Consider the following 18,846-nt stretch of genomic DNA (forward strand, 5'->3'; position numbering starts at 1 on the left):
ATACCCTCCCCTGAAACAGATCAACAAGCAAAATCCCGTTCACTCTAGCAGGCCCCTTCCGATCAATGGTCCTCCAACCCCTGGAGCCTGAGAAGCCTGGCCTGCAAGCACGGACCAAGGGCCGGCTGCCAGGGTAGGTGGGAGCTGGGGCGACGGAGGAGGCCAAAGTCTCCGGTTACCCCTCGTGCCCTCTCTCGCTGGTCCCTTACAGGGGTCGGATCAGCAGCTGGTCGCTCTCCTCAGCAGGAATCGCAGACATCCCAAAAGTGTGAGGGCGAAGTGGGGGTGAGGAACAGGTCGCCGGGGTCTTCTTAAATTAGAAGCACAGCCATGGCCAAATTAAGAAGAACCGCATCCACCAAGAACACAACTTCCGTCACGCCGGAGCCCGCGGCATTAGACTCCTCCCCTCGACTTCCGGTCGGGGTACGCGGCTCGCGAGGCTTCCCACCACTCGGGGTCCGGGAACCTGGGGCGGGACGTCAGGACTGCGCCTGCGCATGGTTTCGGAGGCGGGCCCGGCGGACTTGGGCAAGAGCGCTGGAAAAGGTGGCGCTGGAGCGAGAACGGGAGTAGCTGCCCGGGCGCCGAAGGTTGCGGAGCTCCAACTCGGACCACGAAGTCCGCAGCCCCGGGATGGGCCCGCGGCCGCGAGGTGAGCTCCCGGCCCTGGTCCCGCCTGGCGCCGAGCTCGCGGAGGCCTGGCGGGAACACGGCCCCGAGAGCGGCGCAGATTGCAGGGACGGATGGGTGGGGCCGCGGGGAGGGCGGAGGAGAGATGCGGGGCACCGGCTTGGTTCCGGGCGGGGCGGCGCTGTCTGGGCGCGGGTGAGGAGCCTGGACCCGCGGGTCGGTCGTCGGCGTCGTGGACCGCAGCTTCCCGAGCCGCTGTCGGCCCCGAGGGGAGACAAAGAGGGCAGCGCGCGCCGTTTGCCTGCCTCTTCCTCTGCCCCGCTTCGGCCGCCTCCAGCTGAGCAGGGTCGGGGTTGCCTGCCCCCTTCGCTGTCACATCCTCCGCACCCGGCACGTGGCCGGTGCTCCATCACGGTGGCAGACAGGTGCTAAGCAGGCTGGCGTCTGGGAGGAACTTTGGAGCCGGCTCTCCCTAGGCCCAGAGCTTCGCCCCATCCATCCTTACCCTGGTGACCCTGGGCAGGTCACTGACTCTTCCGGGACTTTGGCATCCTCGTTGGAAAGGGGCTGTTACCCTGGAGCCTTGCTGGTCAGTGAGGGTGAGAGGAAGCTGTGCACCTAGCACCATGCATGACACGTGGTAGGCGCTTGGTACAGGGGAATTGCTGTTGGGGTGTCACCTCCCCAGAAAGTTCTCGGCTTCAGTAAGCGCGTCTCTGCCAGATGCTGTGGCTGTGCAGAGAGGAATCATCGAGCTCCGCCTTTGACCAGGTGCAGCTGGGAGAGTGAGATCAGTGACCACAGCGGATCGTGGCGCTGTGATCAGGGGATACACTCAAGCTGTGGGTCCCTTAGCCCAGCCTTGGGTCCCAGGAAGGCCTGCAGCCTGAAAGGGACCTTGAAAGGTAAGAGGTAGCCAAGTGACTGAAAGGTGAAGGACGTCCCAGGCTCGGCAAATCAGGGGCACGTGGAGCATCGCGCTGAGAACCACGAGCAGCTTTGCCTTGCTGAGATCAGTTAACGGTGCCCGGGGTTTGGAGGATGGAAGTGGAAAGGTAGTTAGGAGCTGGGTCCTGGGGGTCCTGGAGGACCTGGCGTGTCCTGCTGAAGAACGTTGATTTTCTTTGACTTTGGAGAACCAGTGAAAGATTGTCAGCAGGCTAGAGGCATCAGATCTATGTTTGAAAGAAATCATTTTAATCGTTTTGGCTGCAGTGTGGTGGTGGATTTAAAGTGGTAGGGAATCCAGTAGGACAAGGTCCCTTATCCATGAAATATCCTCAGATTTGTGAATTCCTTAAATTGCATGCCAAACTTTGTATGCATTCACATTTTTATAGGGTGAGGATCCATCATATTCATCAGATTCTAAAATGATAGTATATATGCCCATGGTCTATAGTGACATGGGGGTCGCTGGTGGAGAGCTGGCTCAGAGAGCTCTTCAGGTGGGGTCTTCAGTGGGTCTTGGTGCCAGATTGGATGTGGGGGCTGAAGGACAGCAAGGAGTTCATGATTTCCTGGTTTCCCCCAGCAATAACAAAATTTTCTGACAGGCGGAGGAGAGGGGAGGAGAGGGACAGATCTGGAGTGGAGGATGATGGGTTCAGCTTGAGACATCTTTGCATTTGATGAGCCTGCTGAGCATCCAAGTGCCAATCAGGATCATTGGCCTCATTTTGATGCATGAATAATTTTGAGGCAAGAATGATTTCCTTAAGAACATGCATCAAGATTGCAGCATGTAGCAAAGACTTTAATAAATGCTTTTCCCTAAGCGCCTGGATTGACAATGGGAAGAAGGCCTTAAGGAGTTGCAAAGGCATTGCGTGTCGTGATTTTCCAACCACTTCAGTGTTAAGGGATTTAAGGAGATGCTTCAGGATTCCACTAACAGTGGAATCACATTTTGTTTTTAAAATAAGTTTTGATTTAAATTTTAAATCATATTTAAAATTGTTACCTATATATAAATATGTATTTATATATACTTAAGTATAAGATACTTAAATATGCTATACACCAACATTTTAACCTGTCAGAGCCATTAACATGGTTCTTATGCTGCTAGGTTAACCCAGTTTTGTGCAGACCTTGGAATAAGGCTCTTCTGCCACCTCCCACTGACAAGAACCTCCCACTGCGCTGCTAAGGTTCTACTTTGCAACAATCATCCGCAGTAGTCTTCCAACGCATCTCTCTCTTTTTGCTGTTATCCTTTGGAGTTAGTTCCCTACCTGGCAACCAGGGTCATTGTTTAGAAAACAGAAGATACCTGATTGTGTCGCTAAACTGCTTTTTAAAAGCCTTCATGCGGCTGGGCATGGTGGCTCATGCCTGTAATCCCAGCACTTTGGGAGGCTGAGGCTGGCGGATCATGAGGTCAGGAGATCGAGACCATCATGGCCAGCATGGCGAAACTCTGTCTCTACTAAAAATACAAAAATTAGCTGGGTGTGGTCGTGTGCTCCTGTAATTGCAAGTACTCGGGAGGCTGAGGCAGGAGAATCGCTTGAACCTGGGAGGTGGAGGTTGCAGTGAGCCAGGATCTTGCCACCACGCTATAGCTTGGCAACAGAGCAAGACTTCATCTCCAAAAAAAAAAAGCCTCTATTCCATTCCAGAAGATCAGAGCAGATAAGCAAAAAATAAAATAAAAAGTCTTCAGAGTCTTCCTGTTAAACCCAAAAAGTCCACTGTTATCACGGCCTGCCTGGCCTTCTGTGGCTCTTCGTCCTGGTCCATTGCAGTCCTCTTGCTCCCACCCTAGCCAGATGGCCTTGACTGTTCCCTCGGGCCTCCTCTCTACCTGCACAGCATTGCCTGCCTCCAGGCTATTTATGGCTGCCCTCACTTCATTCAGAAAAAGATCTAGGGCATCTTTCTGAAATACCCACCCTTTTCTTCTAGCAGTCTGTATCTTCTTAACTTGAGTTAGTTTTCCTCATAGCAACTATTTCCTAATAACAAATGTTATGTTTGTTTTTCTTGTTGGCTGTCTACTCCGGCTAAGAACAGGCTCCCTGAGGTCAGGGGCTTTGTTTGGTTCACTGATGCGTCCTTGACATCTGGTAGGTGCTCACTGGCTAGGAATGAATGAATAAATCAGATTTTCCTGCTACCCCACAAATAAAGCAAAAATATAGAAATAAATGGGATGATGAGGCTGATTAAAAAGCTTGGGCTCAGGGGTCAGACTTGGGCAAGTGGCCTAAGGTCACCACCCAGTAAGTGGATATAGCGTGGGGTATCCAAATACAGAGCATCTTTGGGTTGCTGCAGGGGCTGTCATTTACTGCCACATGAGTCACTTGTTCTTTTTCCTTCATCAGGTACATTGTTCCTCTGAAAAGCATCGTCCAGGTCAGAATGACAGGAATCTCTCTGTGTAGACCGCTGTATGTGGGACCTTTGAAGACAGTCAAATAGTGTTCAATTCTATAGTAAGCAGATTTTCTTGCTCTCTCTGGAGAATACAGTTTTTGGTAAAAATTGGTCAGGTTATCTTACTCATAAATGCACAAGTCACAGTTCCCTCATCTCTAAAAGGCAAATTATAACCTACCTCTGTGAGCCCCTGGAGGGAGAGCTTAGAGCCCTGCAGAGTGTGGGGCGGATGGTGTGTCCTTAAAAAGCATCGCCAGAGCAAATGAATACGTCACAAGGTTATTGTGAGGCGTGTAGCTTCATGGAGGTTAATTTGCCAAGTATAATATATGCTCTCCTATACAATTGGCAAGGATGACTCTTAGATTTCCAAGGCATTAATTATTAATTGCAAAAAAAGAAATATATAACACAGACTCTGGGAAGCAAGGTCGTCTCCTTACCTGCCATCAGTACAGTGGGGCGGTGAAGTGCCAGCTTCTGGGAATGTCTTTATGTCAGCTTTTACTTAAAGGTATTTCAAGACTTCAAGAAAAATGCACATTTCTGAGAGATGTGTCTGTCTTCTCCCTGCCTCCCTATACTCACATTCACAGTACAGAATGTGAAGCTGAGACAGTTACTGATCTCAGTATCTTGGCTGATACATCCAATGTATCACAGCATATTTTGCTAAAATCTTGAATCAATTCAAGAGAAGTAAGACACTTGAAATTTTGAGAACTAGGTGACATGTCTGATACTTTTGAGAAAAGTGCTTTTCACACCACTATATAGGACAGGAAGCTTTCTGCGTTTTTTACTTATTGGGTTAACTTTTTGTAATTAGGAAAAGAATGAAAAGGAATAGTATACAAGGGAGAAGTTTTATGTTTTATAGAAAAGGAACACACCCATGGAACTGGAAGGAATAAATGATTTTTATTTCTGTTATGCATAAAGTGATTTAATGTTGGATTCCTGATGTAACCAATATCAAAGTTGCTTTTCCTGTCTGGGCGCGGTGGCTCACACCTGTAATCCCAGCACTTTGAGAAGCCAAGGCGGGAGGATCACCTGAGAGCAGGAGTTTGAGACCAGCCTGGCCAACATGGCAAGATCCCGTCTCTCCAAAAAATGAAATTAGCTGGGTGTGGTGGCACATGCCTGTAGTCCAAGCTCCTCAGGGAGGCGGAGGTGGGAGGATCACTTGATCCCAGGAGGTCAAGACTGCAGAAAGCCATGCTTGTGCCACTGCACTTCAGCCTGGGTAAGAGCAGACTCTATCTCTTAAAAAAAAGAGTTGCCTTTCCCGATGTAACTGTAACCAATATTTGTTTTTCCAGGGGATCTTCTCTGGATCAAGCAATGGTGGTGAAAAATGTTTCGCAAAGGCAAAAAACGACACAGTAGTAGCAGTTCCCAAAGTAGTGAAATCAGTACTAAGAGCAAGGTAGGGAGATGGGGTTTGGAACAGATTATGTGGGCTAAGGTGGGTCACAACCTCAGGTTCTGGAGAGATTTTGAGGTGAGGTCTCATGGGACCTGAGTCACACGGTTTTTGTTTTTTTGTAACAGTTCACATAATAGTCTACTCTGCCTTTCCAGAGAGCCTCTGAGTTCCTGCTGCAGGCCAGATACTAGTCAGAATAATTGCAGAAGCCCTGGACCAGAGACCTGGGATGAGAGAGCTAGTTTTGAGATCGGAGACATTTACTGGATGTGACCTTGGCGAAGTCACTACGCATCTCAGTCTCATTTATTAAGCAGGGATAATGGTCCTTGCCTGGCTTTCTGCACAGGGTTTGTTTTGGGTTCAGTGGAACTAATGTGAAAGCAAGGCATAGATGTTCAGAAGAATATTCATAGAAGGCATCCTGTAAGGAGGCGGTGGTAATGGCTTCGATTTAGACGAAGAATATTGCCACCGCATTTATCCAGTGTTATGTCATGGGACAAAGGAACAGTTGAGGTTATGTGATTTTTTTTTTAAGTTTGTTACAGAGCTTGCCTTAAGAAAAATCTGTCAGAGATGATATGCCTGAATAATTGATATGATTTTGTATGTGTCAGCTCAACTCTGATAAATAATTTGAATGGCTTAGAGGAATTCAGAGAAGACACGGCTGCTTCTGTGTAGGTTTTTTGTTTAATTGTTTTTCTATTTCTCAGTCTGTAGATTCTAGCCTTGGGGGTCTTTCACGATCCAGCACTGTGGCCAGCCTCGACACAGATTCCACCAAAAGCTCAGGTACGCAAAAGGGTTAGATCATTTACTGTCTGTTGCTTTTCATTTATGTTCATGTAGTTTTCCTAGGGTAGCACAATGAGTTCTTCAGTATTTGTGGCTTTCTTCCTCTCCTTTGCCACTTTTGACGAGAGTGTAGAAGTGGACCAAGATTTGGTGGGACGTGGGTTGAGGTTATGGTGCGCTTGGTGAAAACCACATAGCCTTTGGAAATTGGCACGGGCACATGGGCAAACTGGAAGTTTCAAAATAGTTTTTTAAGCATTGGGGTGGCAATAAATCATATACCTACTATGTACCCACAAAAATTAAAAAAGAAATGGGGTGGCAGAAGTTGAATTCTGTTGGACTTATGTTTATGGGGAATAGGACAAATGTCTTGATGATTAAATGGCTAAGGAGACATTCATTTACCCCAGGGAACCCAGAGATTCACCAGCTCATGACCACCACGAATACAAATAATTAAGGGGAGCGTCTGTCCCAGACCCTTGCAGATATTTATGCAGTTGCCTAAAATTAGTAGATCCTTAGAAATAGGCCAGGCGTGGTGGTGCACACCTGTAATCCCAGCACTCTGGAAGGCTGAGGTGGGTGGATCACCTGAGATCAGGAGTTCCAGACCAGCCTGGCCAACATGGTGAAACCATCTCTACCAAAAATACAAAAAATTAGCTGGGCGTGGTGACGCACACTTGTAATCCTAGCTACTCAGGAGGCTGAGGCAGGAGAATCGCTTGAACCTGGAGGCAGAGGTTGCAGTGAGTTGAGAATCGCACCGCTGCACTCCAACCTGGACAATGGTGCGAGAATCCATCTCAAAAAAAAAAAAAAAAAAAAAAAAAAGAAATCTAACCCAAGCTCCCTAAGTAGCTGGTGACTAACTGGAAATATATTCATATTGTTGTCTGAATTCCTCTTTCTCCATTCAGGACCCTGTACTAGGGCATCTGTAGCCGAGAATGCTGTAGCATTAAGTCCATTGCCTTTACTGCCAGGTGCTTTTACAATTATCAAAGATGTGAGCGTCTTTTTATTACATAACCTAAAAGTAATCATATAGTAGTCCCTTAATCTGGTTGAGATACGTCGTTTGTAGTAATTTTTATATTGGCTAGATTTAGTGGCACACACACAGTTCTTCAACCATTGCTGTCATGTTAAGGGACTTCCTGCCTGGTGTTCCATCGACATTAAAAAGAAAAACCCTGTGGTCTTTTCTGATTGAATGGTAGAGGAAGAGTAGGTTTCCTGAATGAGGAAAGAAAGCTAACATGGTAGGCCAGGCGCAGTGGCCCATGCCTGTAATTCCAGGGGCTGAGGTGGGAGGATCACTTGAGCTCAAGAGTTCAAGACCAGCCTGGGCAAGGAAGTGAAACCTTGTCTCTACAGGGGAAAAATGGTGAAGAGGGAGAAAGAACCAAAAATAATTATCATTCATCATAAAGGTAATCGTTATGTAGTGACCTTTTCTTTACTGTTTGTTTTGAAGTGAAGATTAATGTTTATTCCTATTATTGAGACCTTTGAATAATATGTTTAGTATACCATGAGTCACTGAGGAAAAGGTTAGTGAAATTTTAAGTTCTACCCCCTTACATAAAAATATCTTGCATTATAAAATTCGTAGTTAGTGGTTGTGTTCTAATGACAGTCTGGTTTTTATTGGGAAGGGACTGAGGACGCTGTAATGCAAGTATGTCTTCTGAAGTCTTATAACTTTTCTTTCATCTTTAGGACAAAGCAACAGTAATTCAGATACCTGTGCAGAATTTCGAATAAAATATGTTGGTGCCATTGAGAAACTGAAACTCTCTGAGGGAAAAGGTCTTGAAGGACCCTTGGACCTGATAAATTATATAGATGTTGCTCAGGTAAAAAAAAAAAAAAAAAATCCGTAACTCTCTGGTTATGAGAATCTGGGGAGCCAACTCGTGGCTTTGGGGGCAAGGTGCCCACTCTTCGGGTCCCCTGGGTGCCGCTCCCCTTGCTCTGAACTGGAACCCTCGCCCGCCATCACCACTGCAGGTGTGTGTGAGCTCTGAGCGGCAGAGGAGCACCGGCGCTGTTCCTTCCTTCAAACACAGTACTTTTTTTTTTTTTTTTTTTTTTTGAGATGGAGGTTTGCTCTTGTTGCTCAGGCTGGAGTGCAATGGCGCGATCTTGGCTCACTGCAACCTCTGCCTCCCGGGTTCAAGTGATTCTCCTGCCTCAGCCTCCTGAGTAGCTGGGATTACAGGCATGCGCCACCATGCCTGGCTAATTTTGTATTTTTAGTAGAGGCAGGGTTTCTCCATGTGGGTCAGGCTGGTTTTGAACTCCTGACCTCAGGTGATCCACACGCCTCAGCCTCCTAAAGTGCTGGGATTACAGGTGTGAGCCACCACGCCCAGCCCACAGTACTTTTTATTAATTTTTTTTTTTTTTGAGATGGCGTCTCACTCTGTCGCCCAGGCTGGAGTGCAGTGGTGCGATCTCGGCTCACTGCAACCTCTGCCTCCCAGGTTCAAGCAGTTCTCCTGCCTCAGCCTCCTGAGTAGCTGGGACTACACGCACACGCTGCCACGCCCGGCTAAATTTTTGTATTTTAGTAGAGACAGGGTTTCAGCAGGTTGTCCAGGCTGGTTGCAAACTCCTGACCTCAAGTGATCCGCCCCCCTCAGCTTCCCAGAAGTGCTGGGATTACAGGCATGAGCCACTGTGCCCGGCCTATTAATACTTTTTTATGGGGCTGATCGATCCTATTTAAACGAAGAGCTGATTGCAGTGATTGGTTATATTCCATAGGTTCTTTTAAAATAATCTGGCTAAACCTTACATACCACTATCAGACCAGTTCTGTGTCTGAATAATCTAATTCATAATGATGTCGACCAAACATATATGTTTATTCATTCGAGGCTTCCAACAAGAATTGAGGTGAGGTGCGTTTCAAAAAGATTACTTTTTATCTTCTTGATAAAAAGTAATCATCATGAAGGAAAATTAAGAATGAACATTAAGATAAATCAAAAGTATAAGGTATACAAGCATGAAATGTTATAAAATCTGTACCCTTGCCAATGGTGCAAGTAGATGAGCCAAGAGACTTAGTTAATTCAGTAATAAGAAAAAAAAGTAAATTGCTTCTGGAGTTTCTAGAAAATGAAATTACTTCTTTATATGCTCATTAACAGAGGGATATTACTGCAATAGAATGATTCTGTCATCTGTTCAGAGTATGAGTTAATCTTAAGATGTGTAAACTCTTAAGTCATGGAAAACAAGAACATGAAATAGAACGTGGCAGGGCCTGGTGGATCACGCCTGTAATCCCAAGACTTTGGGAGGCAGAGCTGCAGGGGAGGGATATCACTGGAACCCAGGAGTTTGAAACCAGCCTGGGAAACACAGCGAGACCTTGTTTCTCCAAAAGATTTTTAAAATTGCCGAGCACAGTGGCTCATGCCTATAATCGCAGCACTTTGCGAGGCCGAGGTGGGCAGATCACTTGAGGCCAGGAGATCAAGACCAGCCTGGCCAACATGGTGAAACCCCGTCTCTACTAAAAATACAAAAATTAGCTGGGTGTGGTGGCATGCGCCTATAGACCCAGCTACCTGGGAGGCTAAGGCTGCGCCGCTGCACTCCAGCCCTGGGTGATGCAGGGAGACTCTGTCTCAAACAAAACAAAACAAAATGAAAAACCAGCTTGGGCAAGACCTCCCTCTCTACAAAACATTTTAAAAACTCAACTGGGTGTGGTGTTGCGCACAGGTAGTCTCACATACTCAGAAGGCTGAGGCGGGGGATTCCTTGTGCCCAGGAGGTCAAGGTTGCAGTGAACCATCATTGTACCACTGCACTCCAGCCTGGGTGACAGAAGTGAGACTGTCCCCCCCAAAAAAACCAGAAATGAAGTGTCATGTCTTTATGAAAGTAAAGGAAGATACCTATCTGAAGGACATCAGTAATCTAAATTGCCATTTAAGAGAGAACTCGGCTGGGCATAGTGGCGTATGCCTGTAATCCTAGCACTTTGGGAGGCTGTGGTGGGTGGATCACTTGAGGTCAGGAGTTCAAGACCAGCGTGGCCAACGTGGTGAAACTCCATCTCTACTGAAAATACAAAAACTAGCCGGATGTGCTTGAACCCAGGAGGCAGACATTGCAATGAGCTGAGATCATGCCACTATACTACAGCCTGGGTGATAGAGTGATGTTGTCCCAAAAATAATTTTCTAAAAATTAAAAATATTTTTTAAAAAGGGGGGAAATGTTTCTTCTGCCTCTGTGGAGAGAAACTCTTTCCTGGCTAATGTGTGTACCCCAGATTATTTTTTTTTGTATGTGTGAATTTGTTTTTAGTGGGGAACAGGACACAGGGTGGGAAATGTCACCTTGGGCCATGGTACGCCCCGCCTCCCAGAGAATGTCCATTTGCATTCTAATCTTCCTGGGCTGCTTTATGGAACGTTTTCTTCTTCTCGGAGCTGCTGTTACTGCCAGCAGCCTCTTCAGGTCCACTGCTGACTGGCTCCTCTTGGGAGAATTTCCTTTTTCTTGGAGACGCTTATGTTGCCTGCCTCTTCAGGGTCATTAACTGTTTCCTCCTTGGGTGATGATTTCTTCCTCTTGGGAAGACTGGTACCCCACATTCTTTAAAGGGTTTGGGCTTGTGATGGCCAGATACTAAAAGTGACTAGTCAGACTTAAGACTATAACATAATATTAATCTTTATCATGTAATTTATTTTTACTTTAAAGCAAGATGGAAAGTTGCCTTTTGTTCCTCCGGAGGAAGAGTTTATTATGGGAGTTTCCAAGTATGGCATAAAAGTATCAACTTCAGATCAATATGTAAGTAATATAATTTATTAAGAAAAAATGTATTTTGGATAATAGGGATTTCAGGCCATTAAGAGCCCCCTTATAATTAAGGCTACTCCTGTTTGCAGTGATTGGTTTGTAAACATTCCTGGTGGTCTTAAACCTGACCAATTTCTTAGGGTGAGTAGGGACTTCCTTTCTCTCCTGTGTTGGAAGGGCACATGCAACCAGCCCCGTCCCCAGCTCCAAAAATGATGGCTCCAAATGCATTTTCAACTAAGGTCAGTTAAGAGCAGATGTCAGCTCGGAAGGTGGGCACAGACACTGGGATAGTCAGTTTAGACCCCTCCACTCCTGTCTTGTGGGATTTAAGTAGGAAGGCACGATCCTGAAGGGAGATGGCCCAACAACAGCATACAGGAACATCCTTGGGGTGGGAAACCTGTTTAAAGCCTCACTCTGTCTGGGAGGGTGTGTCATAGGACTAACAGACATTTAAGAGTTCTGATCTGTTGGAATTTTCCTGACGTCTGCAGGATGTTTTGCACAGGCATGCTCTCTACTTAATAATCCGGATGGTGTGTTACGATGACGGTCTAGGGGCAGGAAAAAGCTTACTGGCTCTGAAGACCACAGATGCAAGCAATGAAGAATACAGCCTGTGGGTTTATCAGTGCAACAGCCTGGTGAGACTCTGTTACCCTGAAACTTTGGTTTCATCAAGTTGCAAAACCCAGGGACTGTTTTTGAGGGCTGGAGAAATACAATCCATTCTAGATGGAGTATCTGGCCTAGGGATAGTTTCGTGGAGCTGAGGTCAGCCGGCTGGCCAGACGTAGTACAGGTTTGTGAACTATTTCTGTTAGGGCCAGTGGCAGCACTCGTGCCTGGATTTAAAGGTTTAAGGCAAATAAAGCAGCTGAGGAAAAGTGTATCCTCTAGGGACTAAAGGTTCCCTCCATTTCTGAATGTTGTTGCCCTCCTAGACTGCGTGATCAGCCTTCTCAGGCTGCAGTAGCTGTCTTTGCTCTTCTCAAGGAGGGCAGAAAGGGCCCACGTGCAGGGAGGCTCACAGGATGGGTTCCACTGAGCCAGGCAGGCATGCGTTGTTGACTTTCCAGTAGTGTTGATTATAGCCTTACGAGAGGTCCTAAGAGGGTCAGGTGTAAGCCTCTGCTAGCCAAATTAAGTTCAGGAAAAGATCGATGAATGCTACTCTTACTATATCTTTTCATGTAATGTAGGAACAAGCACAAGCCATTTGCAAGGTTTTATCCACTGCTTTTGACTCTGTATTAACATCTGAGAAACCTTGAATCCTGCCATCAAGTAGAAGTCAACTTCATCTGAAAGTTCAGTTGTTTTCAATCTGCAATACTGAACTGTTATGGAAATAATGAAGTCATCCCTTGCTCTGGATTTTCTGAAGAAAATGCATTGTGTAAAATGCTGATCATTTGTTTATTAAAATGTGTCACATTACACAGTGAGTTAACTCTCAATGTAGTCATACTTTCTGGGATAAAAAGCCTCATTTGTCTTTTTCTAATTCAAATAAGCTTAACCTAAGTGTCACAGAAGCCTAGGTGTCACAGAGGTCCACTGAGGGCCCGAGGAAGACTGATGGCGTGTTCAGTAGTGGCTTCCCAGTGATGTGGTATCACTGGCATGGACCTCTGTCTGGCAGAGGTGTGGACTGGGGACCTGGATTCATGCTGGTTTGGAACAGTGACATTGCCAACGTAAGACACATAAAGTAGGTTTTCGGAAGTGTCCCAGTCAAGGTAACATGCTGGCAAACCACAATGCTTCTCTTAGAGTTAACCTTAAAAGATACTGCTCATGCTTAGTAGTACGCAAAGGATCACACGTACAGTGATATGGTACTTTTTTTTTTTTTTTTTTAAAAAGGACTGTCAATATACAAAACTTTAAAGATTAAAAACATTAAAACCATGTCCATTTAAAAGGATTTTATTTTTTTTCTAGTCAAATGACTAGTTAACAAGAGTAAACTTATTAAACATGCTCTAATTATAAATCACTGCATTAAGGACAATGAAAATAATTTTGGTTATACAATATATACAAGTTGTGCTGCAGCCAGACCAAAGTAATCAGGTGAATGAACTGATTATCATACATCTCAAAACAGCATCCACCCCTTAACAGATCACACAGGAACTATTAGTCTGGGCGCATACTTCTGAGTCGTCATTCCTAGATTTGATGGAGCATGGCATGCAAAATGCCAGAATCCTGCTGCTGAAGTTCATGAAACGTAAACTTTAAATATAAATAGATATCTACAATGCTTTCCTTTCTCTCAGTTGCTTTTTTTTTTTTTTTAATTTGCAAAGAGCAAATAACTAAGAGGCTATTAGCAGGGTCATTAATATAATTTCTCCTCTGGTAAGAGTACTATTAGTTACTGCACAATAGCACCAGATTGTAGACTGGAAAAATATTTCCTAGATATTTATGTACCAGTGAACCTGATAGATTAATTTGGGACTAGAGTTCAAATGTTGATGTGAATCAACTTTATTCTTTATATAGCCGGCACCAGGCGGTCAAAAGGCTGACTATAAATACAGATGGAGGAGGATTGTTAAAATAGACATAAGTGCACTGTGCAAAATACATCTGTTTACTTTCTTAAATCTATGAAAAACTTAAGGGTTCAAACAACAGAAATGAACAATTAGTGAAAACAGATGTAGTGCTTAAAAAAAAAAAAAAAGACTTTAATTACAGATCTAACACATTTTTGCCTGGAACTTTGAAAGGCAAAAAGCGATTGCTATACAACATCATAAAACATTCCAGTTTGTTCTGTGTTCCTTTATAACAACAACAAAAAGTACAGTGCCAAAACAAAACAAAAACCCTCTACACGTAAAGAGTCTTGCATAATAAAGACAGGCTGCCTCAATCAAATGTACCATCGAAACGAATGCAGTAACAGCATTGCTGCCTCACTCTCCAAGCCTATACTCAGATTTATTCCTTTCCTTTTGTTCAGAGTCCAAGTGGGTATCATATGCCTATTTATTCTCAGAGTGCCAAAATTTCCAATATTCCTACCCTGAATCTTACCTTCACAATTACTAAACAGAGGTATGACAGTCAAGTTCATTAAACTAATGAGTTTTGATTTTATAGTATACAACCTAATCCCCCTCCCCCCACTACTGCCCCATTTAGCTTAAGAATGATATGATGGCCTTAAATAGTAAAAACTGGGATGTTTGGGAGTATTTTATTATCTGGGATCTATAGATTTCTGATATGTTCTTGATTATAAACAGATGGACAGATTAAATTTCAAGACAGTGTGACTACCATTCCTGTTGGAATATTATATAAATACAGGATACTAAACTGAGTAAACATTCTCATGGGCTAGAAGAAGGGAAGGCAGTGGTACACTCAATAGGAAACAGCAAGTGATGTGTTAATTTATTGTGGTCTGTGCCACAGAATTCTGTTGGGTACACAGTTGCTTTCTGTGTGATTCAGGAAGTTCAAGAAAGCAAATTCCAAAACACCTAAAGCATATCAACTAATTTAAAAGAACTGTTTTGCAATCCATCATCCTTAGTTTTTAACCAAATTCAGGAAATGCAGTTTTATATAACCTGGAACGGAATGAACTGTAGTTACCCTACGTTGTCATAAACCGTCAGTAGTTTTGTTAAGTATGACTGTTCACAACAGGTTATACACACATGCAGAGTATAATGATAGCCGCAATCTCACAAATCAGGGCTAGAAAGCACAATGCTAATGTGTAAATTTCCAAGTTGCTTTTTAAACAAACAGTGGGTGGATTTCAAAGGAATATGTGTCTTTAAAGGTGAACTGATGGCATTTTATCGAGAAAGCCCAGGGCTGGGCTATGGACTTCTGAAGCAGCAGCTGACTCCTAAAGTAACTGTGCTAAAGGTCACCAACTCCAGAATCGGGCCAAGGAATGCAGGAAGAATTTATTTCCAATACACACAATGCAAACATTTTTAGGTTTAGCTAATTCTGTAGAGGCAGGATCTTAATTATGTATAATAGTTCAAATAACTTTTCAGTTCACCTGTTGGGAAATTCAGTTTTTCCTAATAAATGCATAGCAGTGTTTCATGAAAATGATAAATTATAAAAACAATTACTGATATGTAAAAATTGCCTCTGAGTTTTTAAAACAGAGCAGCGGCATTAGAGAACATGGGCTACCATACAAACAGTTCATGAAACTGGTTATCTGCAAGAGTTTTGGTACCAATAACGAAATAGGAACATAACTGTTAATGCTTTTGTTCAGTAGCAATTCAGTCAGCGATAAAGTGCACAAATGACACTGGGAACGCGCCTTTGCGACCAGGATCTCCATCAATGTGGCCAATCTGAAACGGAGAAAAGTGTAGGTTGTTACTAAAATTCCAAGCGTTGGTGGAAACTTTGAAGGGCATGTTCAGAAGACTCTTCTACAAGGTATTACTTGGGCAAAACATCCAAACGACTTTTTTCTTTTTCTCCTCACCACATTTCAAATAGTGCTGGCCTCTCCTGTGTAAGGAGCTCTTCCCAGCCATGTCTCAGATGTTCACTCATGGGGATGGCCGCCACCACCTGTTCTTGGGAGGCACACAGGTCAGCTGTCTGACCATTACTCCCCACTTGCCTTTTCTGAATGAATGAATGAATGAATGAATGAATGAAGAAACTGAGTGTCACAAGTTTGTGAGCTGCAAAGTCACCGGAAGTGGCAAAGGTAAGTTGGCCCCATTTCAACAAGTCAAGCACTTGTGGAAGTCTCCACTCTATCCACTGATGTTTGCTCTGGGTAGATACATAAATTATATCCAAGTATGATCTCGAGAGTGCAAATGACATAGGCAAATAAAAGGCTAAAAACAGCCAAAATATGAATGGTGGGCTTTTTGTGGAGCAGATAGGGGGCGCTGTGGTTTGAGCAACTTCTGTTTTCTGTATATGCCTCTATTTTCCAGTTTTGGAAATGAGCAGGTACTTTGCACGTGGCTAAGCCTGTAGTGAGGTTGGCGCACCGTCTGGATAGTGGGTTGGAGGCAACTGTGGGAGCTGGGTGGGCGGGCTCCCTGTGCAGGTGGGTCTGGCTGGTGTGTGGATGGTCAGAGGGAGGGTAGGTTCAGGTCCTCATGGGCTCTGTGCAGCCAAGCTGGGCACTCTCCTCACTGGAGCCCAGATGCTGTGGCCCACTCTGAGTCCATGCTATAGTGAGGCTGATGGTGGGAACTCCCAATCCACAAACACTATTGATTGACTGATTGACTGATAGATTCAGTCTGGCAGAGACGGAGTCTGGCTGTGTTGCCCAGGCTGGAGTGCAGTGGTGAGATCTTGGTTCACTGCAACCTCTACTTCAGGGGTTCAAATGTGTCTCCTGCCTCAACCTCCCAAGTAGCTGGGATTACAGATGCCTGCCACCATACCTGGCTAATTTTTTGTATTTTTAGTAGAGAACTATATTGGCCAAGCTGGTCTCGAACTCCTGACCTCAAGTGTTCTGCCTGCCTCAGCCTCCCAAAGTGCTGGGATTACAGGTGTGAGCCACCATGCCCAGTTCACAGACACTTTTACTCTATTAAGGGCAAACAAAGCCACAGGTAAGACCGATGAACCCAGCCCTGCCAGATGAAGGCAGTGCTGCCTGGCCTGAGAGCTCCCAGCACCTCTGGAGGCTGAAAACGTGCAGTTTCAACACTAGTGGGAGCTCTGCGAGGGACAGTGATTAAAGATTGCATCAAAACTCCTTGCACTTGAGAGAGCAGTTCCCCCGAATCCTGTGAGGTCCCAGCTGAACTGTCCACTTTGAGCTCAGGTGTGGAGCTGTGCCACTTGTGTCTGCTGTGTAGCAGGCTCTGCCTGGGGCTTTCTGTCGGCGCCTCATTCAAGCCAGTTCATCCATCGCCCTCACTGTATGCAGCTGCAGCTCAGTGGGTGCTCACCGGATCATCTGCACAGACTGTGTGTGACCTCCCTTTCACAGATGATCTCACTAAAGCTTAAAGATAAAAGCAACCTGGCCCAGGTCCCCAGCCTCTGAGTGGCCAAGCCTGAATTCTTAAGTGGCCGGCACTCATCTTGCTCCCACACCCTGCTGGACACCTGGGAAGCCACAGATCATTTCAGGAGCCGATTCACACTGGGGCTCTGTGCTCTAAGTCAGCTCTTTCCAGACACCTGATTCCACCAATCCAGCAATGGGGGGTGATGACCTAGAAACTCAAGGCCTCAAAATGAAGAAGTCTCATTTCAAGCCCTCGTGTGTGCTCTGGAAACTGCACCCTAACAGGGAAGGAAGCCACCCTGGGAAATAATCAGGCCTGCTCAGAGGTGGGTGTCCATGGAGGAAGCAACTCCTGAGGATGCTCAGGGGCAGAGGCACCAGGAACCAGGTCTGGACTGCTCAGGCCGAGGGAACCTCACCTGTGAGCAATCTCTCTAGCCAGGTGGGCAGGGACGTGGCTCAGCCCCCAGGAACCTCCCGGGCCCACCCTTGACTCACCCACCATTCCTGGTCTTCCTCCCCATCCACGATGATCACATCCCCCTCGGAGAAGGTTAGCTCATCAGGGTTGTCAGCCACGCAGTTATAAAGCGCTTTTACTCGCTTAGGCTTCAACTTGCTCTGTGTCAGGAGAGGGAACAAAGGCTAGTGTGGCTGGAGGCCTCGGCTCTCAGGGCAGAGAACTGAAGCACCCTGCCTTTCCCAGTCTCAGGAGTCCTGTACCCAGGCCTGAGAAGCCCGCAGATGCCAAGGCAGGGCAGGTCAGTGTGGCTCACGTGCCAGGGAGAGAAAAGGGAAGAGCTCCCCCGTAAGCAGAGAGCAGGGGCTGGGCCAAAGGCTGAGAAATGAAGAGTGGCTAGGACAGGGTGCTCTCAGTGGGCCCGTCCTGGAGCTGCGGTGGGAGGGCCAAACCCACCAGCTGCTGGGATCCAAGCAATCAGGTATCAAGAAGACCCCCACCCTGCGCCGACCAAGTGAAGAGGGGAAGGCTTGTTTCCCTGGGCCCTTGTGAAACCACCTGCACCCTTCTGGCTAGAGCAGAGGAGCAGGAAAGGGGGCTCGTCACTTACTGCCTGTGACTTCCTAGGCATGGGTGCAGGGGGCTGCAGGACCACGGCATTGGACAGAGGACCCAGAGCTTCTGCTACAGAGAGATCCACTGTAGAGCAAAAATGAAGCAACTTGAGACATCCCATCAATCATAACCATGAGACTTAACGTACAAGCCACAGGGTGTGCCTGAAAGCAGAATTCCCCAGGTGTTCCAATCTGTTGATTGAAAAAGGGAACCTTCTGCCTTGGATGCAGCCCTTGTAGAGCCCGTGAGGCAGCAAGTGTCCCCCAGTCAGCTGGGTGTAGCTGGGGCCTCCCCAGCCCCCCATGTCGGCAGGAGGGGACAGGGTTAGGGGCCCCAGGACTGAGCTGCTCAGAAGCAGGGGTCTCAGAGGCTGAGGGAGGAAGGCAGAGGAGGAGGGGGAGAGGAGGGGAGGGGTGGGGGGGAGGGCAGCAGGAGGGAGAGGGGAAGAGGGCAGGAGGGCAGTGGAATGGTGGACAGCTGGGCCCGCCCTCAGGCCTGACCACCTGGCAGGGAACGTCCCCCACGCTGCCCGCCATGGAACAAGCAGAAACAAATTCAGTCCCACATTAAATAATTACCAGGTCCTCTTGGTTGGCCTTTGTTGGTCAGTGGGGTGGACTTGTCAGCCCTACAAAAACAGGGAAAAGGTAGATTTATTGCTACCTG

General features: G+C 46.3%; 3 protein-coding genes across 12 annotated transcripts in view; 1 reads left to right on the forward strand and 2 right to left on the reverse strand.

The window, feature by feature from the left end:
• CPSF3 (cleavage and polyadenylation specific factor 3) overlaps positions 1–530 on the reverse strand; it is a 51,945-nt gene extending 51,415 nt beyond the window's left edge. The window contains exon 1 of one of the 2 annotated variants that reach the window (XM_032294179.1): positions 210–530. In XM_032294179.1, coding sequence (XP_032150070.1) covers positions 210–259 — 50 coding nt within the window. In that variant the 5' untranslated portion in view covers positions 260–530. The remainder of the gene's footprint in view (positions 1–209) is intronic. The other variant, XM_032294180.1, reaches the window with a different exon arrangement.
• Positions 470–12,578, forward strand: ITGB1BP1 (integrin subunit beta 1 binding protein 1). 6 transcript variants are annotated; one of them, XM_032294187.1, is made up of 8 exons: positions 520–655; positions 3,966–4,076; positions 5,346–5,452; positions 6,172–6,250; positions 7,985–8,121; positions 10,994–11,086; positions 11,593–11,742; positions 12,301–12,578. In XM_032294187.1, exons 3-8 carry the CDS (start codon positions 5,381–5,383, stop codon positions 12,370–12,372), a joined length of 603 nt encoding a protein of 200 aa, XP_032150078.1. In that variant the 5' UTR covers positions 520–655; positions 3,966–4,076; positions 5,346–5,380; the 3' UTR covers positions 12,373–12,578. The 6 variants fall into 6 exon arrangements, with proteins under 6 accessions (XP_032150081.1, XP_032150084.1, XP_032150078.1 ...); XM_032294189.1 differs by lacking the exon at positions 520–655 and adding an exon at positions 1,088–1,222; XM_032294188.1 differs by lacking the exon at positions 520–655 and adding an exon at positions 1,211–1,538.
• Positions 12,579–13,014: 436 nt separating this feature from the next.
• The window catches only part of ASAP2 (ArfGAP with SH3 domain, ankyrin repeat and PH domain 2), a 188,903-nt gene continuing 183,071 nt past the window's right edge, over positions 13,015–18,846 (reverse strand). For 3 of the 4 annotated variants that reach the window (XM_032294171.1, XM_032294172.1, XM_032294170.1), the window contains 4 exons: positions 18,759–18,808; positions 18,173–18,261; positions 17,601–17,723; positions 13,406–15,456 (listed from right to left, as the gene is read on the reverse strand). In XM_032294171.1, the coding sequence (XP_032150062.1) occupies positions 15,382–15,456; positions 17,601–17,723; positions 18,173–18,261; positions 18,759–18,808 (337 nt within the window). In that variant the 3' untranslated portion in view covers positions 13,406–15,381. Of the gene's footprint in view, positions 15,457–17,600; positions 17,724–18,172; positions 18,262–18,758; positions 18,809–18,846 lie in introns of all 4 variants that reach the window. The other variant, XM_032294173.1, reaches the window with a different exon arrangement.

The sequence above is a fragment of the Sapajus apella genome, unplaced genomic scaffold, assembly GCF_009761245.1.
Source record: "Sapajus apella isolate SASKATOON/1434 unplaced genomic scaffold, GSC_monkey_1.0 scaffold31, whole genome shotgun sequence".
Lineage (NCBI taxonomy): Eukaryota > Metazoa > Chordata > Mammalia > Primates > Cebidae > Sapajus > Sapajus apella.